The following is an 18,297-nucleotide window of genomic DNA, read 5'->3' as shown; positions in this document are numbered from 1 at the left end:
GACCCCTCATTGAGCACGACGGTACGACCCCTCCATTGAGCACGACGGTACGACCCCTCCATTGAGCACGACGGTACGACCCCTCCATTGAGCACGACGGTACGACCCCTCCATTGAGCACGACGGTACGACCCCTCCATTGAGCACGATGGTACGACCCCTCCATTGAGCACGACGGTACGACCCCATTGAGCACGACGGTACAACCCCATTGAGCACGACGGTACGACCCCTTGAGCACGACGGTACGACCCCTCCATTGAGCACGATGGTACGACCCCTCCATTGAGCACGACGGTACGACCCCCATTGAGCACGACGGTACAACCCCCATTGAGCACGACGGTACGACCCCTCCATTGAGCACGATGGTACGACCCCTCCATTGAGCACGACGGTACGACCCCTCCATTGAGCACGACGGTACGACCCCTCCATTGAGCACGACGGTACGACCCCTCCATTGAGCACGACGGTACGACCCCTCCATTGAGCACGACGGTACGACCCCTCCATTGAGCACGACGGTACGACCCCTCCATTGAGCACGACGGTACGACCCCTCCATTGAGCACGACGGTACGACCCCTCCATTGAGCACGACGGTACGACCCCTCCATTGAGCACGATGGTACGACCCCTCCATTGAGCACGACGGTACGACCCCTCCATTGAGCACGATGGTACGACCCCTCCATTGAGCACGACGGTACGACCCCTCCATTGAGCACGATGGTACGACCCCTCCATTGAGCACGACGGTACGACCCCTCCATTGAGCACGATGGTACGACCCCTCCATTGAGCACGACGGTACGACCCCCATTGAGCACGACGGTACAACCCCCATTGAGCACGACGGTACGACCCCCCTTGAGCACGACGGTACGACCCCCTTGAGCACGACGGCACGACCCCCATTGAGCACGACGGTACGACCCCCTTGAGCACGACGGTACGACCCCATTGAGCACGACGGTACGACCCACTTGATCACGACGGTACGACCCTTGATCACGACGGTACGACCCATTGAGCACGACGGTACGACCCACTTGATCACGACGGTACGACCCCCTTGAGCACGACAGTACGACCCCATTGAGCACGACGGTACGACCCCTTGAGCACGACGGTACGACCCTTTGAGCACAACGGTACGACCCCCTTGAGCACGACGGTACGACCCCCTTGAGCACGACGGTACGACCCCTTGATCACGACGGTACGACCCCTTGAGCACGACAGTACGACCCCATTGAGCACGACGGTACGACCCTTGAGCACGACGGTACGACTCTTGTCACTCAAAGTCGGAGAAATGATAATAATAATAATAATAATAATAATAATAATAATAATAATAATCATAATGATAATAATAATAATAATAATAATAATAATGATAATAATAACATTAATAATATAATGATAATAATAGTAATAATAATAATAATAATGATAATAATAATCATAATAATAATAACATTAATAATAATAATAATAATAATAATAATAATTATTATTATTATTATTATTATTATTATTATTATTATTATTATTATTAATATAACAACAACAACAATAACATACCCCAGCTTATCTCTCGACCCTCAAAGGTAAAGATAAACAGCTAGGTCGGTTTTGGGCCGGCAGCCAGCCCTCCTCAACCCCTTTGGGGAAATCGAACCCGTGTCTCGAGAATCGTGAGACGCATCGAGAACCGCTGCGCCACGGGGTCTCGTGTGTGTGTGTGTGTGTGTGTGTCTGTGTAGTGACAGCCGAGAAATGGTAGTACGGAAATCTGTCGCTTCGAAGCGTTGGTTCAAGCACCTCCCGTCACGTCTTCCGTTAATGGCCAGAGGGTGGGCGTTGCGCATGCGTGTGAATGATGGGAACGGTGTGCGCATGCGTGCGTGGCTGCTGGCGGGGGGGGGGGGGGATGGTGCGTAGCGCGGAGGGGTTACGTCCCTTGTCTGTGTGTGTGAAGCTGGTCTAACCACAACGCCGGGTATGGTGGTAGTTACTGTGGTCAGAGATGGTCGCATGTGGTGGTAATGATGATAGTCGCGGTGTACGACGTGGTTCAGGTGGTGGCAGAGGGGGGGGGGGGAGGGGGTAGGAGAAGTGACAACAACAGCATCTGTTGTTGTCAGCCACGTGCTCAACAAATTTGGTCGTCACACGAATTTATATTATTTATATCATCTACAGAATAAATATACATATAGAAAGATATAAAACACTTCATTGTAAATGAGAGTCATTTTCTGTAAAACGATATATTGTTGTCAGGTTTAAACAGCAGGAATCATGGGCTATTGACCAAAAATATGATGAATCGCATGTCGGCCATATTTGTTGCGTTCGGGAAAAGTGCCAAAAGTTTTCCCTAATATATGAACTTTAATTAGACATGTCCTCTACAGGATATATAAATACTAAAGGATATATAAAACTCTTCATTTTAGATGACAATAATAATTTTCAGTGAAACGATATATCATTGTCACGTGTAAACACAGCGGGAATCATGGGTTATCGGCAATAGAAATAAAATGAATCGCATGTCGGCCATATTTGTTGCGTTCGGGGAAAGTGCCAAAGATTTCCCTAATATACGAACTTTAATTAGACATGTTCTCTACAGGATATATATATTCAAAAGGATATATAAAACTCTTCATTTTAGATGACAATAATAATTTGTCACGTGTAAACACAGCGGTAATCATGGGTTATCGGCAATAGAAATAAAATGAATCGCATGTCGGCCATATTTGTTGGCGTTCGGAGGGAGTGTTCCCCGCCCTCCAGAAGCCCTGGACTTCCGCGGTTCCAGGAAACGATTACGTTGATGGGACGCCATGACTGTGGTTCTGCGGTACACCAGCGTTCTCAGGTACCCTAGAAGCCCTCCTGTGCCGCCCTTGATTGGAGGGTTGGCCGAGTCCGCCATAATTGCAATGAGTATAATATATATTGCAGCGTGCAAATTCTTATATCTGGTGTCGGGCCATGAGATATATAGCCATGTTCTATAAGGTTTTGAATTTTGCTCCGGGTTTCCATGACAAATAACTTGAGAAAAATATGCACTCATGTTATTGTTTACGTTTAAATTCATATTATTGTTCATTTTTTTGCAATCTTACGTTTACCAAGTGACCAAGGAATGGATCCGCCATGTTTGGTAAATGATATGAACTGACCAAGATATCAAACCTCACGTTTGACAGTTGACCAGGCAAGATATCACACCTCACGTTTGACAGTTGACCAGGCAAGATATCAAACCTCACGTTTGACAGTTGACCAGGCAAGATATCACACCTCACGTTTGACAGTTGACCAGGCAAGATATCACACCTCACGTTTGACAGTTGACCAGGCAAGATATCACACCTCACGTTTGACAGTTGACCAGGCAAGATATCACACCTCACGTTTGACAGTTGGCAAGATATCACACCTCACGTTTGACAGTTGACCAGGCAAGATATCACACCCCACGTTTGACAGTTGACCAGGCAAGATATCACACCTCACGTTTGACCGTTGACCAGGCAAGATATCACACCTCACGTTTGACAGTTGACCAGGCAAGATATCACACCCCACGTTTGACAGTTGACCAGGCAAGATATCACACCTCACGTTTGACCGTTGACCAGGCAAGATATCACAGCTCACGTTTGACAGTTGACCAGGCAAGATATCACACCCCACGTTTGACAGTTGACCAGGCAAGATATCACACCTCACGTTTGACAGTTGACCAGGCAAGATATCACACCCCACGTTTGACAGTTGACCAGGCAAGATATCACACCTCACGTTTGACCGTTGACCAGGCAAGATATCACACCTCACGTTTGACAGTTGACCAGGCAAGATATCACACCCCACGTTTGACAGTTGACCAGGCAAGATATCCAGTGGCTTACCCTAATTACCAGTCGGGCAAGGAAGCACCAGTTCTGCCATTAAAGCCAACGAGGTGGGCGACATATAAACAATTGCCATCATACGCCATGATGGCCATACTTGACACCACTCCATGAATTCAATATTCTCCTATTTGTGCCCTCCCATCATCTCTGCCAGCAGCCGTGGCTGCCTGACACCACTGCCAACATCGGCCACGAACGACCACCCCCCCCCACGAACGACCCTAGCCAACCACCATTCGTCATATTAAGCAAATAAATATGTGGCGAATGGACGAGGAGGAGGACCCCCGCCGCCGCCATGATGGCAACACTGGCCGCAAACAAGAGACAGTCGGTCGGCGGGGAATGGCGGGCGGGGGAATCCTGCCGTCAGCTGGCCTTATTATCCTGGCCATTATTTACCGAGTCCTCCTACATCCCTGAGGGCTTGGTAGGAGGGAGGAAGGGAGGGAGTCCTGCTGAGGCTGGCTATACAAAGTGCCTGACGCTCGGGCGTCCCAGAGTTCATTGACGCCGACGCCATTTAATGACTTGGGGGTTTATGGCTAGTTGCACCGTCGTCGCCAGGTTCCGTAGGCGAACTTGATTCCAATTATGAGATTTTCCACTCGGTAAAAATTAGTTGTTATAAAATTTATATGAATTTTACTCTTAAATTAGTTATAAAATTTATATGAATTTTACTCTTAAGATTATTTATTAATATAAACATTTAAATATGTAATTATTCATTATTCTGAACATTTAAATAAGTAATTATTCAATGTTCCAATTATGAGACTTCCTGTACTATAAATCCAATCTGTAAAAATTAGTTGTTATAAAATTTATATGGATTTTACTCTTAAATTTATTTATTCATCTAAACATTTATATATATTATAATTCAAAGACATATTCCAAGTATGAGACTTTCTTTACTATAAATCCACTCTGTAAAAATTAGTTGTTATAAAATTTATATGGATTTTACTCTTAAATTTATTTATTCATCTAAACATTTATATATATTATCATTCAAAGACATATTCCAAGTATGAGACTTTCTTTACTATAAATCCACTCGTTAAAAATTAGTTATAAAATTTATATGAATTTTACTTAAAATTATTTATTGATAAACATTTGAATATATAATTAAAACATAATTATTCAAGGATATATTCTAATTATGAGACTTTCTGTACTATAAATCCACTCGGTAAAAATTAGTTATAAAATTTATATGAATTTTCCTCTTAAAATTATTTATTAATAAGCATTTAAATATATAGTTAAAATATATAATTATTCAAGGAAATATTCCAATTATGAGACTTCATGTACTATAAATCCGCTCGGTAAAAATTAGTTGTTATAAAATTTATATGAATTTTGAAATTATTTATTCATCTAAACATTATATATGTATTGTAATTTAAAGACATTTTCCAAGTATGAGACTTTCTGTACTATAAATCCGCTCGGTAAAAATAAGTTCTTATTTTTTTATTTTTTTATTTTGCTTTGTCGCCGTCTCCCGCGTTTGCGAGGTAGCGCAAGGAAACAGACGAGAGAAATGCCCCCCCCCCCCTACACATGTATATACACACACGTCCACACACGCAAATAAGTTCTTATAAAATTTATATGAATTTTACTCTTAAATTTATCCATTCATCTAAACTTTTAAATATATAATAATTCAAAGACATATTTGCATTTGTTTAGGTAAACCTCTGATGTATATGGCATTGTGTGTTTTAGATCCAGAATATGTACAAATGATGCATTGATTATTTATATATATTTTGTTCTTTCACATATGATTTTATCCACCTTTTGAGCAAAGTTATTCTAGTTATCAAATTATTTTTTTTACCTGTAATTTATATTTCCATCCAGATGTACCATCTCTGTTAAAAGTTCACCATTTTAAAGGTTTTTAAGACGTTAATACACGTCTTTGTACATTGTATGAACCGAGACGTTTTAGTTATGATTAACTAATCGTTGAACTTGTTTAGGTAAAGGGAAGGAATTATATTTAATCGTTAAACTTGTTTATTTAAAGTGGAGGAATTGTATTTATCTTGTTTTATCTTGTGAGTTTATTATGTCCTATCCGGTAATACAGTGTCCAATAAACGTCGCTTAACGAAGGTTCTTCCGGTTCTACGTGGGAAGCTTCGTTAAACACGCGCAGCTGAGTTTCTTTTCAACGAAACTTGAACCCTTCAGATGTATTCTATTCTTCCATTTTATCCTAATTATTTATGTGATTTAGTGATGGGTGAAGACAACAGTTTTATAATTACGTGACGTCAAAATAGAGAGATAATTGAATTAACATTTCATTTGTTTCGTTAACCTTACACTCAACCGAGCCCCTAGCTTACACAGAACGTTGAATATTAACTGTGTTATATTTATCCCTTTACTAGTTACGTTAATAAATGAGTCATAAATGGATTAATAAGTTGTGCATACGTTAATTACTGTAAAAAAAAAAAGATTCAGGGTGGACCAATATGTAATAAACGTATCGGCACAAGAGATGATATCCATTCATTCAAGCTAACACGGTAGCGTTGAGCGCTACGCGCTCGCCCTTCCGTCTCGGCAAAGCCTCTCTCTCTCTCTCTCTCTCTCTCTCTCTCTCTCTCTCTCTCTCTCTCTCTCTCTCTAGAAGCCCTTCTAACGTATCCCTCTGCCCCTGGGCGACAGGCCTGGCCGCTTCGCTGGCGGGGCCGGCCCAACGAGAGACAGCAACAGAAGGCGCTGACGAGGTAGACCCGACGCAGCCCAAGATTACGTACAGCAAGGAGACGGTGGCCAAAGTGGGCGACCAAGTGAAGATTGACTGTGCCGTGGAGGGCGTCGACCTGAGCGGCGTCAAGGACTTCGGCGTCACCTGGAGTAAGGTAAGAGGCAAGCGGGAGAGATGGGAGAATTTGAGGTAATGGTAGAGGTGGTAGGTATGTGGGGAGGGAGAGGGAAGCTAGTCAAAGAAAGTGGGAAAATAGAAGAAAACGGAGTCTTACGGGAAGTAAAGATGGGGTAACTTCGCTTTTTTTGTTAGGAGAGTCAGGCCCCGGAAGGCTTCTAGGAAAAGGGAGATTATTAAGAACGATAAAACAAGGGTGAGTTTAGAGCATGAAGATGACGTAGGGGATAAAGGAAAATAGGATGCCTCAGGGCTAAAATGACATACATTATATCAGATTGAAGGGTATAGAAATGCCTCTCAGAACCTGTTAGTGATGCATTGGTGACACGATTACATTTCTTGTCAGTAGGTGTTCCATTTTTACAAGGACCTCATTCTCCCCAGCGAGAGTACTGCTTGCATATAATGCCTAGTTATTCTCATATCTTGATTTTGGCAACATTAGAATCGAAAGCTTTTGTGTACCTTGTTCTACAGGTATTATTCTAGCGCCACTGCTCTGAACCCGTGGTACGTGTCTGGCCGCTGCTTCCCATAGTTTATGTGGGTGATCAGGCAGACGAGGACTGGCCGTTGTGGTAAATCCTTAACTCGTACATTAAAACTTATGGGAATGTCTCCCATCTCTGGTCCTAAGACCTTTCCACGTTTAAGAGTCAGTTCTTCAAACCCCTGGGAAGCTTAGATTAAATAGCTTCCACACTTTTTTTTTTTTTGTTTAACCCCATAACCCCAAGACGGCTATTGTATAGCTAAAAAGAATGGGTTAACTAAGTGCAGGCAGAGATAAAAACATAAGAGAAGAGAGGGGGTGTTTGAAAAATTAAGAACAAAGAGATGAGGTAAGAAAACGAGAGGTGTATGAGCGCCACAATTCTTTCAGAGAATTCATTTCCAGAATGCCTCATTGCACCTATGTAGACAAACCAACCATTTAGTTAAAAAGCTGTCATCATTCAAGGTCATAGGTCATTGTCACCATGTCCTTGAACAACCAGGAACAAGCATAGGCTCGTTGTGTGGAGCAGATGGGCAAGAATGGTAGCATTAATGATATTCATAGAAAAAAGTTATGGTAGTGGTATCAGTAGTAGTTATAGTAGTAGTATAGTAGTAGTAGTAGTAGTAGTAGTAGTGGTAGTAGTAGTAGTAGTAGTAGTAGTAGTAGTAATAGTTGCAGCTGTTCCAGTCACAGTAGAAGCAGTAGAATAAACCATAGCCAGAGGATTGGCATCACTAGATATTTAAAGTGGTGAATACATGTATCAGCTATGGAGGCCTAATAAAAACTTCCAAAATATACAGACTGTGTTGGCCTAGACTACCCTGGGGCCAGTTACAATGTATGGATCAAACGTCTTTTTCCTTTGGCACCAGCTTATTTTCCCCAGTGCCACCCAAAAGTTTCCCAGCACCCCAGGTGGATCCATTACTATAACAGTAAGGAGTTTCATAATCACGACAGTTTATATGTATCAGCACTCATGCCATAAGTACCCAGCCCTCCTCTCCTCCATCCACTGTCTGTCGGTACTAATTCCTTCTTCTTATTCATGCAGATCAACACGGAGAAACCTACAAACTCATACCCCATCACATCGGGTGATAAAGTCCTGCTCTTCTCCACAAAGTATGACATTGAACACCCAGCCGACTCCCATCGATACTCACTTATAGTAAGTTGTCATTACCACTTCCTGCCAGACTGATGATAACTGGCTCAGAACCATCATTTCTTGTTTCCAGTCGTCTGAAAGTGAGATATAAATGAAATATTGATTAACAAGGATAGCAAAGGAGGTCTTTGGCTTTTTCTAAGATTTTAGGTGTGAAGAGAGAGAGGAAGAGAGAGATAAACTGTATCACTCATACTATATACCTCTGCAGATAAAGTCTATTGATTATGAGGACACTGGGCTGTACCGCTGCACTGTCAAGTTTGGTGAAGACCAAAAAATTGACGCAGATGTCCCTGTGAACATCCAGCGCGCGCCTTTCTTTACGGATGACTTCACCAAGACGCTCACCGTAAGCCACCAAGCCTCCTGGGGCTTCTCTGTGGTTTCATAGTATTTCAGACACATTATACATTATTTAACAATATGTACATAGCCCAAGTATTACCATTAATTTGAGAAAAAAATACTCTTAGACCCATGTGAACAAAGCTAGAACTATGTTCTCTATGAATGGTTCATCCCTGGGAAAGATTGTCAACATTAAAACAGTCACGAACCCATGTCATTCAACCCATAACCCTCTCCCGTCTCATATGTGATGCATTTATTTGATCCAGGTGACGCAAGGTGATGCTATAAGCATAGATTGTCAGCCTGGAGGTTCCCCCAAGCCTGATGTATACTGGGAAAGGCTCAACCAAGAGTTGCCTTACTACGGTGGCAAGTTTTTCAAGTGAGTCTTGCCTACTCAAAGCTCCTCAACTGTGTGAGAGGAGAGAGAGAGAGAGAAATTGTAAATGATATAGCCACTAATGAAAGATATATCTATAAGATTTTTTTTGCAAATGACAGAAACCAACTTAAGGAACAAGCTAATCATATTTTTTTTCCACACTAATTACTTTATTATCCATAATATTGTGACCAGCTGCTCATGATTGTATGTCCATCTGCCATTCTAAATGACAGCAGATGGTGTGCACTACCACAGCTGTTTGTCTTGTGTGAAAGGTATTGGTAACGTGTATGTGTCCACAGGTCAAACCAACTGGACATTCCATTGGTTGAACGGGACCACAGTGGCCATTACGTTTGCTATGCTGACAATGGAATTGGTGATCCAGCCAACTCGCATGTCATACTTGAAGTCCAATATGCTCCGTATGTCTCCGTTGCTAGTGACCGGGTAAGTTCCTCCTCTTGTAGGCCTTCCTTGATTTCCCTCATGCTGGTCAAAACACCTCTTCAGTGTAGGATTCACTTTCTTTCCCACTCATTAGATTCTGTTGTTCTTCTTTTCAGAAGCACCCAGTTGAAGTCATGGATGCCTCATTTTTCCTCATGTCATCGGATCTCCATTTTCCTTGGGTGGGATCATGCTTGTCCTTCTAAAAGTGACAGATTTGCTTATAAAAACTCATAGCTTCCTTATGTTGCAGTCTAGCCTACCTCATGTAGGTCCTTATTCCTCTCCATGTTGGTCCTCACTCTTCATAAGGAGTCCACTAGATATCTATCAAAACTGACTATTCACCTTATCTCATAAATTTTCCTGCATTTTCAAATGTATATCCTTCTTATTCCTCACATAGGTTGTCAGTTTTCTTCATGGAAGTGTTCCTCCATCTTCATCTTGCAAGAGATTTCTTCTCATTTATAACTCAGCAGATGCTGCCTCACTTGTTATATGAGGGAAACCCATTCTCCATACAGGCAACTGTATCAGAAGTCTGTACAAAAAACAAGGATTTCTCTGATAATGCTTCCTTTTTAACTGCACTGATGAAAAAAAAGAGTTTTTTGGTCAAATTAGTGTTACATCAGACATCATTTGGTTCCCCCTAGTAAAATATGTTCTTTTTCTGAATGCACTAAGTCCCCGTTACAGTATACTGCCCCTCAAAAAAAAAACTCTGTATTGCTCTGTGATTCTAAAAGTGACATGTATCCTGCAGGTGTTTGCCTCCACAAATGAGGAGGCATCAATGGAGTGCACAGTGGTGCCCACCCAGAGTCTGATATCTCTTGGATAAAGGATGACATGCCCATCCTAGGAAGTGCAAACATCAAGTGAGTTCTACCAACACATCTCCTGAATGTTTGTGTGTAGGGAGGTTTATCAGGGTCACATTCTATTTGGTCTATCTATCTCTTTGACGCCTAGTCCCTTTGGAGACATTTCCCTATGATTTATGATTTATTATCATACTTATGGTTTATGTATATGTGTGTGTATATGAGTAGATGGGTCGCTCTGCATCTGTTTCTTAGCACCACCAAACTGATAAAGGAAACAGTAATCAAGTATGATAAATGAAATATATGAATACATGTAATTTTGAAATTTATCTTATATGTAATTCTAAGAACCAAGTTCATTAGATAGTCCATTATGTATGCCCTAAGGTACTGTCAGTTTAGTGTAGGTCTCTTATTGTATATTGTGTTTCTAAGAAACACAATATACAATAATCCCCTATCCCCTGGGGATAGGGGATTAAGAGTACTTCCCACGTATTCCCTGTGTGTCGTAGAAGGCGACTAAAAGGGGAGGGAGCGGGGGGCTGGAAATCCTCCCCTCTCGTTTTTTTTTTTTTTTTTTTTAATTTTCCAAAAGAAGGAACAGAGAATTGGGCCAGGTGAGGGTATTCCCTCAAAGGCCCAGTCCTCTGTTCTTAACGCTACCTCGCTAATGCGGGAAATGGCGAATAGTTTGAAAGAAAGAAAGTTTCTAAGAATTCTTTAGTTTAGACATCATAGTTGTATCTTTCTGTTTTGTCATCTGAATAGCAGTGCCAGTGCCAGTATGGTGGAGAGAACATTGTTAATGTAGTGTGGTCTTATGTTGTTATCAGTGTAATGGTTCAGTTCTGTGCTCTTGATATCATAGTTCTCCTTTAGTGTCATTTTGTTTTTGTTTGTTTCCCTTACATCATCAACATTGTAGGTTTGTCTTCATGATGTTAGTATTACATCATAATCCATTAATGGCCAGCATCACACTATGAACAAGTATCATCACCTACACATTTTGCTCCCCACAGAATCAAGGCAACGAAGGTTGGGGAAAGTGGGGACATAGTGTCTACCCTGGGCATCACCCACATCACACCTGAAGACTTGGGCACCTACACCTGCCGGGCTGTCAATGTCATTGGCAAGACTGAGAGGACTGTTGAACTTCTGGGTAAGTCACACTACTAGCACCACAGATTTGAAAAAAAAACTCATGATTTTTGAATATCTCATTTTTGGAGAAAAAAAGAGAGACATTATTTTTTTTTTCCCTCATTTCCTTCACCTGTCCAAAATCCACAGCCAAATCTCCACCACTGATCGTGAGGCAGTCTCGCCATGAGGTTCTGTATGATCTGGATAGTAGCCGATTGCGTGACGCCTTCCCATTGGTCATCGAATGTGAGGCCAGTGGGGCACCAACACCTAACTACCGCTGGACTAAAAATGGAGAGTCACTGGTGTGGCAGGCTGACCCTCGCATTTCTCTGGAGGAAGGCACTGGCAACCTTCTGATTAGTGATCCTACCCTCAAAGATAATGGACTCTACCAGTGTTTTGCCTACAATGACCTGGGTACTGCTGCTGGTGACCCCGTCTACCTTCTCAATATCTCCAGGATTGAGTTCTCCAACGATGAAGACCCAAGTGACACCTACCATGTTGAGGCAGAGTTAGGACGACCTTACAAACTGTCCTGCCCCAAGGCCACTGGCTACCCAAAACCTACCTTAAACTGGGTAAAGGCAGTCCCACATGAGGAACAAATTGAACTTGAGTTTGTGAAGGAGGAGCGCATTGTAGCTGATCCTGAAGGCAGCTTATGGTTCACACACATCACAGAAGCTGACGACACTGGCAAGAACGGCTTCCAGTTCATATGCCTTGCATCCACTGAGTACGAGCCTAATGACTACTCTCTGGCTTCCATGATTGAACTGGTTGTGAAAGATCCTGCTGATGGAGCCCACAATCTTAATGAAGATGCCCTTAATGTGGAGAGTTTCCCTATGTACACCTCCAGCGACACTGTCGAGTTTTGGGCAGGGCAGGAGAATGCCCTGTGGTGCATTTATGGTGGAGAGTAAGTACCCTTTGATGCTGCTTTACTTTATAAGCCATCTCGCTTATGGCTTAATTCTGATAGACTTAGGAGCTGCAGATTTTGGGACAAGATTAAGTGATAAGTTTCAGGTGGTCAAGATAGAGATGAAGTTATTTTTGAGAGTGTGTGGCCTCACCACTTAGTAGTTTTCATTGGTGATCTGTGGAATGTGTAAGATGGAAAGCACCTGTAAATTGTTTTGATCAAGTGTTAAAGAGGGAGTTTCTTCAGATTATAACTTTCAATGAGATATTGTGAAACTGGTCATAACTACCAGGAGTAGTAGGTGGAGGGGGGGGGATATCTGAAAGTAAAACCTGGAAGATGGGTAAGCGAACAAGTTGCAGAGAGGATCTTCTGTTAGAGTTACAGGAAGGAAGAACCCAGTTGGTAGGAAGAAAGATCATGCCTTTATTTGCAGACAGATAGAATCCCTGTGTATGAAGCTGCGACAGAGTGTATGGCTATTCTTTTAGTTTTTTCTTTCTTTTTTACATGAAAGTATCAATGATGTTTGTGTTAAGTTTGCTGTGTTTGACAGGCCAGCCCCAGAGGTGCAGTGGCGTCGCACTGATGGCCAAGAGCTTGATGACACACGCATTATCTACAAGAACTTCGGTCGGACATTGGCATTCATGGACACAAAGGTAAGATCTGACACCCCCAGCCCGTCTCTGTTTCCTGCCCACACTGGTCTGGTGGCTGAGGGAATGCCATGTTCAGTCTGCCCACACTGGTTTGGTGGCTAGGGTAACACCAGGGTCAGCCTGCCCACACTGTTTTGTTGGCTGAAGCAGCACCAGGTTCAGCCTACCCTGCTCCTCAACCATCCCTCATGCTATTGTACTGTTTCTTCACCATGGAGGGAGAGAAATAGGGGAAGAATGCATGGAATGGTGTATACAAGGGAGGTATATTTAAGGACAGGGATAAATGATGACTTTTGCCTTGGCCACCTCCCTAATGGGAGTTCCAAGAGGGAACAGGCATCAGAGATGAGTGTCTCTCTTTTTCCACTTGAATTACTAATGCCATTCTTTCTACCATGTGTATAACAAACAAGTCTATCTTCACCATGAGGGTGAGCAATGATTCTCAATACCCATTAGGTGAGTGACGCGGGTGAGTACGAATGTGCTGCAAGCAATGGGGTTGGAGATGTGAAGACCAGTTTGATGCAAGTGTCGGTAAAGCAGAGACCAACTTTCAAGAATGAGCTGGCCTCCCAGACCGTCAAAGAGGGAGCTTCTGTGACCTTCACCTGTGAAGCTGAGGGCACAGGGGAGGTCAAGGTCACTTGGATGTTCAATGGTCGTGTCCTTTCTGCTGCAGGTCAGTTCTGTCACCCTTAAAGTGCATGAACGTCACTTGTCAAAATAAGCTTTCCATAACAGTTTCTGTAGATCAGGTTAAGACAACCTTACATGAGAGATGGATATTTAGGAACAGTGTTCACCAGTAAGTCACCCTCTTGGACATAATTTATAATTAAAGTGAAGTGGCCTTCCATTTTCAGCACATCTCCTTTGGATTTTTCCAAGCTTGGTGAATTCCTGCGTAACAAGTTCCACACATTAATTTGATTTAACTTATCTTTGTCTAAGACTGCAAAATTTAACTTATCCTCCCTGATTACTGCAGAATTTAACTTATCCTCCTCTGATTTCAACCTTTTGATTAACCTAACCTTCTTTACAAAACACAGCCTAACATGTCCTATCTTGACTTCACCTTACCCTTCATGACCTATCGTGATCTTAACTAACACATCCTAATCTTGACTAACACATCCTAATCTGATTTTGTCTGACAAAAATAAACATATAGTGTTCTGCCCATTTGCCCCTTCTAGCCTAATATGACTCCTAACTAAACCTAGATTGATTTTGCCCTTTCTTACCTTTTGTAACCTAGTTTGACTATAGCTATAGCTAACTCATCCTTGTATGATATTACCTTACCAAACTAAATTTACCCTACTCTGATTTTTCTTAATTTAGCCTGACCTAACCTAACCTAACCTAGCTTGACCATAGCTATAGCTAACTCATCCTTGTATGATATCACCTTACCAAACTAAATTTACCCTACTCTGATTTATCTTCATTTAGCCTGACCTTACCTAACTCAGCTGGATTCAACCCTAAGATATGACTGTGACATGACCTTGGACATTGACCTGTCTGCTATGCTTTCAGGTGGCCATTTCCGTCGAACCATCCATGGGGATAAGCTAACGATCACAGGTGTAACCCTCACCGATGTGGGTAACTATGCCTGCAACGCTACTAATGAATTTGGTTATGCCTATGACCAGGCTACTCTCAATGTCCTGCGTAAGTACCTAATTGTGTAATATAGCTTTATTCTGCTTCTGTGCAGCATAGCAATTTTTGTTGTTTTGCCTTGCTTTCCTAGTGTGTACATATGCTAGGTTACTCTTAATGCCATGAATAGGAAGTTTTTTCAGTGCATAAAGTAGCATCCAGCTACAGCTAAATTACCTATCATTTCCTGTTGTGTTGCTCCACTTTTATGTCATGTAACTTAGCTTTCTTCTGGAGTACAAGAGATTTTGAAGATTACGTAAAATGTTGCTCATTAGTAGAGGTACATAGCTAATGGGGTTCTGAAAGTAGGAGGCATTTTTTCCTACCATGAAAATAGTGAAAGTAAGTTAACCTTAGATATGTATTCTTTTGGGGAAGGATTGACAAAATTTTTCAATTAAATCTTTAACCATGAGGGCTTCTGATGGAATGGAAAGAGATTAAATGCATAGAATATAAATTCTATGTCAGACTTGCTTTGTTTGTTGAAAGCACCTACAGTGCAGCTGAGGAAGTCTGAACTTCAAAGAATTCTCACAAGCACTTTGGTTCAGTGCTTATGAGAATTCATGTCTTTATGAGACTCCTTGAGTGCTCAAGATATTGAACACATCCAATGGTCAGTGTTACGGGCCACAACATAGTAGTGATGCTGTGGGTGCATTATGTGTACAGAGTGCAGGGTGATTTGGCAGTAGGTGCTTGGTATCTTTGTGGTATTCCCATTGTAGGCATGTGTTGAAATGGTGTTTCAAGTGTTGTGGGACTGGATGATGTCCAGAAAGTAGAATGGGAAGGCATGACTCATGTTTACCTTTGGAGCGTTGCTTCTGATAGGTGCATTTTGATGGGATGTAGTTGATGACTGGGTTAGGTGGCTTTTGTTTAGTGCTTGACAGGTTATTTCAGAAAGGATGTATTTTGTCAAGTGTTCTGTTTGTTAAGGTTGGGGGTTGCTGAAATGTGAGGCTGGGGTATGCTATTTATTTTTACTTGAGGATTGTTTATAGTTTGTGTGGGAGGAATCTAGGATTGAGTGCTGAGCATGTTTAGGTGGGATTGTATTTGGAGGATCTTTGTTTCATTGTGTAGGTGTCGAGTGTTCATGGTTATTATTAAGTAGCAAGTGATTGTTATGAGTACACTATTTAATATGGATTCCAATTTTGTTACATTTGCTTTTGAGAGGGTGGAAGACCAGGCAGGTGAGACATTGTTTAGTGGTGAGAGGATGAATTTTCCCTTACATGTTCACCATTTTGCCAAATCAGCCATGACTCAAGCGCTTCATCATGTTTTGATTAGTTCTTGATTCACCTCTTTCTGTCTAGTGTTGCTGTATGAAAAGTTTTTCTGTATATAACTTTCATTCCTTAAGAAAATAATCAACATTTACCTTGAATTCACAAATGAGTGAAGAATGGAGGCTCATACAGTGGCTTCTCCTCGCAGTTCTCCCTGTACAATATTTTTTTTATTTATAAACTATCTGTCCAATACATTATCTTCATAACCGAACATATTCCTCTTGTAGCATCTTCAGTCATATCTTTACTTGTTCCAGCTCATGGGTCCTCTTATAGTAAGGGCATTGGATTGGAGGGTTTGCAGGCTGAGGTCTCTGCCCTCCGCAAGACTGTACAACTGATTCATGACCTGGTCAGCCAGCAGCATAACTTTTGCCAGGAGACCCACCTCATGCTTAACCAGATTGCCCTTAAGCTGGAGGTTCCTTTCCCCAAGGCTGAAGATCCCGGAAACAGCAAGACTGACGTCATGGAGGAGGAAGAAGGTGTAATAACCACGCTTCGACCTTAGAGCTTGGGTCTCTACTCTTGTATACGCCTAACCCAACTGACATGTTCATTATTAGCAAATGTTTATGTATGTTTGTATGTATGTATGAGTGTGTATGTGTGAAAGGTGGTATATAACATGCCATAACAAGTGTTTGATGATTGAAAACAACACTTTCATGGCTTTTTTTTATTTAGGTTAAGTGAAATGACCTGTAGAATCCCAGATGGCTGTTTTGATATGTAGGTTAGCCTTTAGACTAAGGAACTGGCCACTTGTAGATGTTCTCCAGACACAGGAGGCCAGATAACTACTTGTAGAGTCACACATCAGCATTATGGGAGTCCAGCAGCTTACTGCCTCCCACCTATCAACTACATCGCCAGTATTAGTAGATGTAATTTAGGGCATTTTTGTGCAATACGATTAACAATATCATATATACTTTCGTGGTATTTCTTCTGGTTTTATTCATCCCAGTAACCTATTTTTCACGATGCTTTGTGTACAGAACTGTGATTGTGTTTTTGGAACTAACGCTTTATCTTTTATGGAATGGAAAATATGTTTTTATTTTGTCAAGTTTATACTATGGCACATCAGGAGCCAGGACATGCTGATATCTTAGGAGGATATTGAAATACAACTTACTGAGTAGTTCCAACAATGTTACATGGTTGCAAGGCATGGGCTATAGATAGGGTTGTGCAGAGGAGGGTGGATGTGCTGGAAATAAGATGTTTGAGGACAGTATGTGGTGTGAGGTGGTTTGATTAAGTAATGAAAGGGTAAGAGAGATGTGTGGTGATAAAAAGAGTGTGGTTGAGAGAGCAGAAGAGGGTGTATTGAAATTTGGTCTCATGGAGAGAATGAGTGAGGAAAGATCGACCAAGAGGATATATGTGTCAGAGGTGGAGGGAACGAGAAGTAGGAGACCAAATTGGAGGTGGAAGGATAGAGTGAGAAAGATTTTGAGCGATCAGGGCCTGAACATACAGGGGTTGAGAGGCATGCAAGGAATAGACTGAATTTGAACGATGTGGTATACTGGGGTTGACGTGCTGCCAGTGGACTGAACTACGGCATGTGAAGCGTCTGGGGTAAACCATGGAAAGGTCTTGGGGCCTGGATGTGGTTAGGGAGCCGTGGTTTTGATGCATTACACATGACAGCTAGATACTGAGTGTGAATGAATGTGGCCTTTTCTTGTCTGCTCTCCTGGTGCTACCTTGCTGAAGAGGGGGGTGGCATTGCTGTTTCCTGTGTAGCGGGGTAGCGACAGGAATGGATGAAGGCAAGCAGATATGAATATATGCATGTGTATATATGTAAATGCCTTTGTGTGTGTAGGGTTTTTTCATACTATTCGCCATTTCCAACCAAATTATTAACAGAGGAAAAAATGACACAATAGATCAGTTTTTTCCATTGCACGTCCACTAGTTACAAAGAATTTTAATTATGATCTTACTTAACCTCAAGAGTCTGT

The 18,297-nt window shown here is 42.1% G+C and overlaps 1 protein-coding gene across 1 annotated transcript in view; it reads left to right on the top strand.

Annotated features, from left to right (window-relative positions):
- LOC139762906 (hemicentin-2-like) overlaps positions 1–17,263 on the top strand; it is a 28,007-nt gene extending 10,744 nt beyond the window's left edge. Inside the window, 13 exon segments of the mRNA XM_071688148.1 lie at positions 6,660–6,856; positions 8,442–8,558; positions 8,770–8,910; positions 9,179–9,294; positions 9,600–9,747; positions 10,517–10,559; positions 10,562–10,631; positions 11,606–11,748; positions 11,880–12,660; positions 13,223–13,328; positions 13,791–14,013; positions 14,880–15,017; positions 16,576–17,263. Of these exon segments, the coding sequence (XP_071544249.1) occupies positions 6,660–6,856; positions 8,442–8,558; positions 8,770–8,910; positions 9,179–9,294; positions 9,600–9,747; positions 10,517–10,559; positions 10,562–10,631; positions 11,606–11,748; positions 11,880–12,660; positions 13,223–13,328; positions 13,791–14,013; positions 14,880–15,017; positions 16,576–16,829 (2,477 nt within the window). The 3' untranslated portion in view covers positions 16,830–17,263.
- Positions 17,264–18,297: the final 1,034 nt, after the last annotated feature.

Source organism: Panulirus ornatus, chromosome 45 (assembly GCF_036320965.1).
Source record: "Panulirus ornatus isolate Po-2019 chromosome 45, ASM3632096v1, whole genome shotgun sequence".
Lineage (NCBI taxonomy): Eukaryota > Metazoa > Arthropoda > Malacostraca > Decapoda > Palinuridae > Panulirus > Panulirus ornatus.
This window is presented reverse-complemented; position numbering and strand designations above follow the sequence as displayed.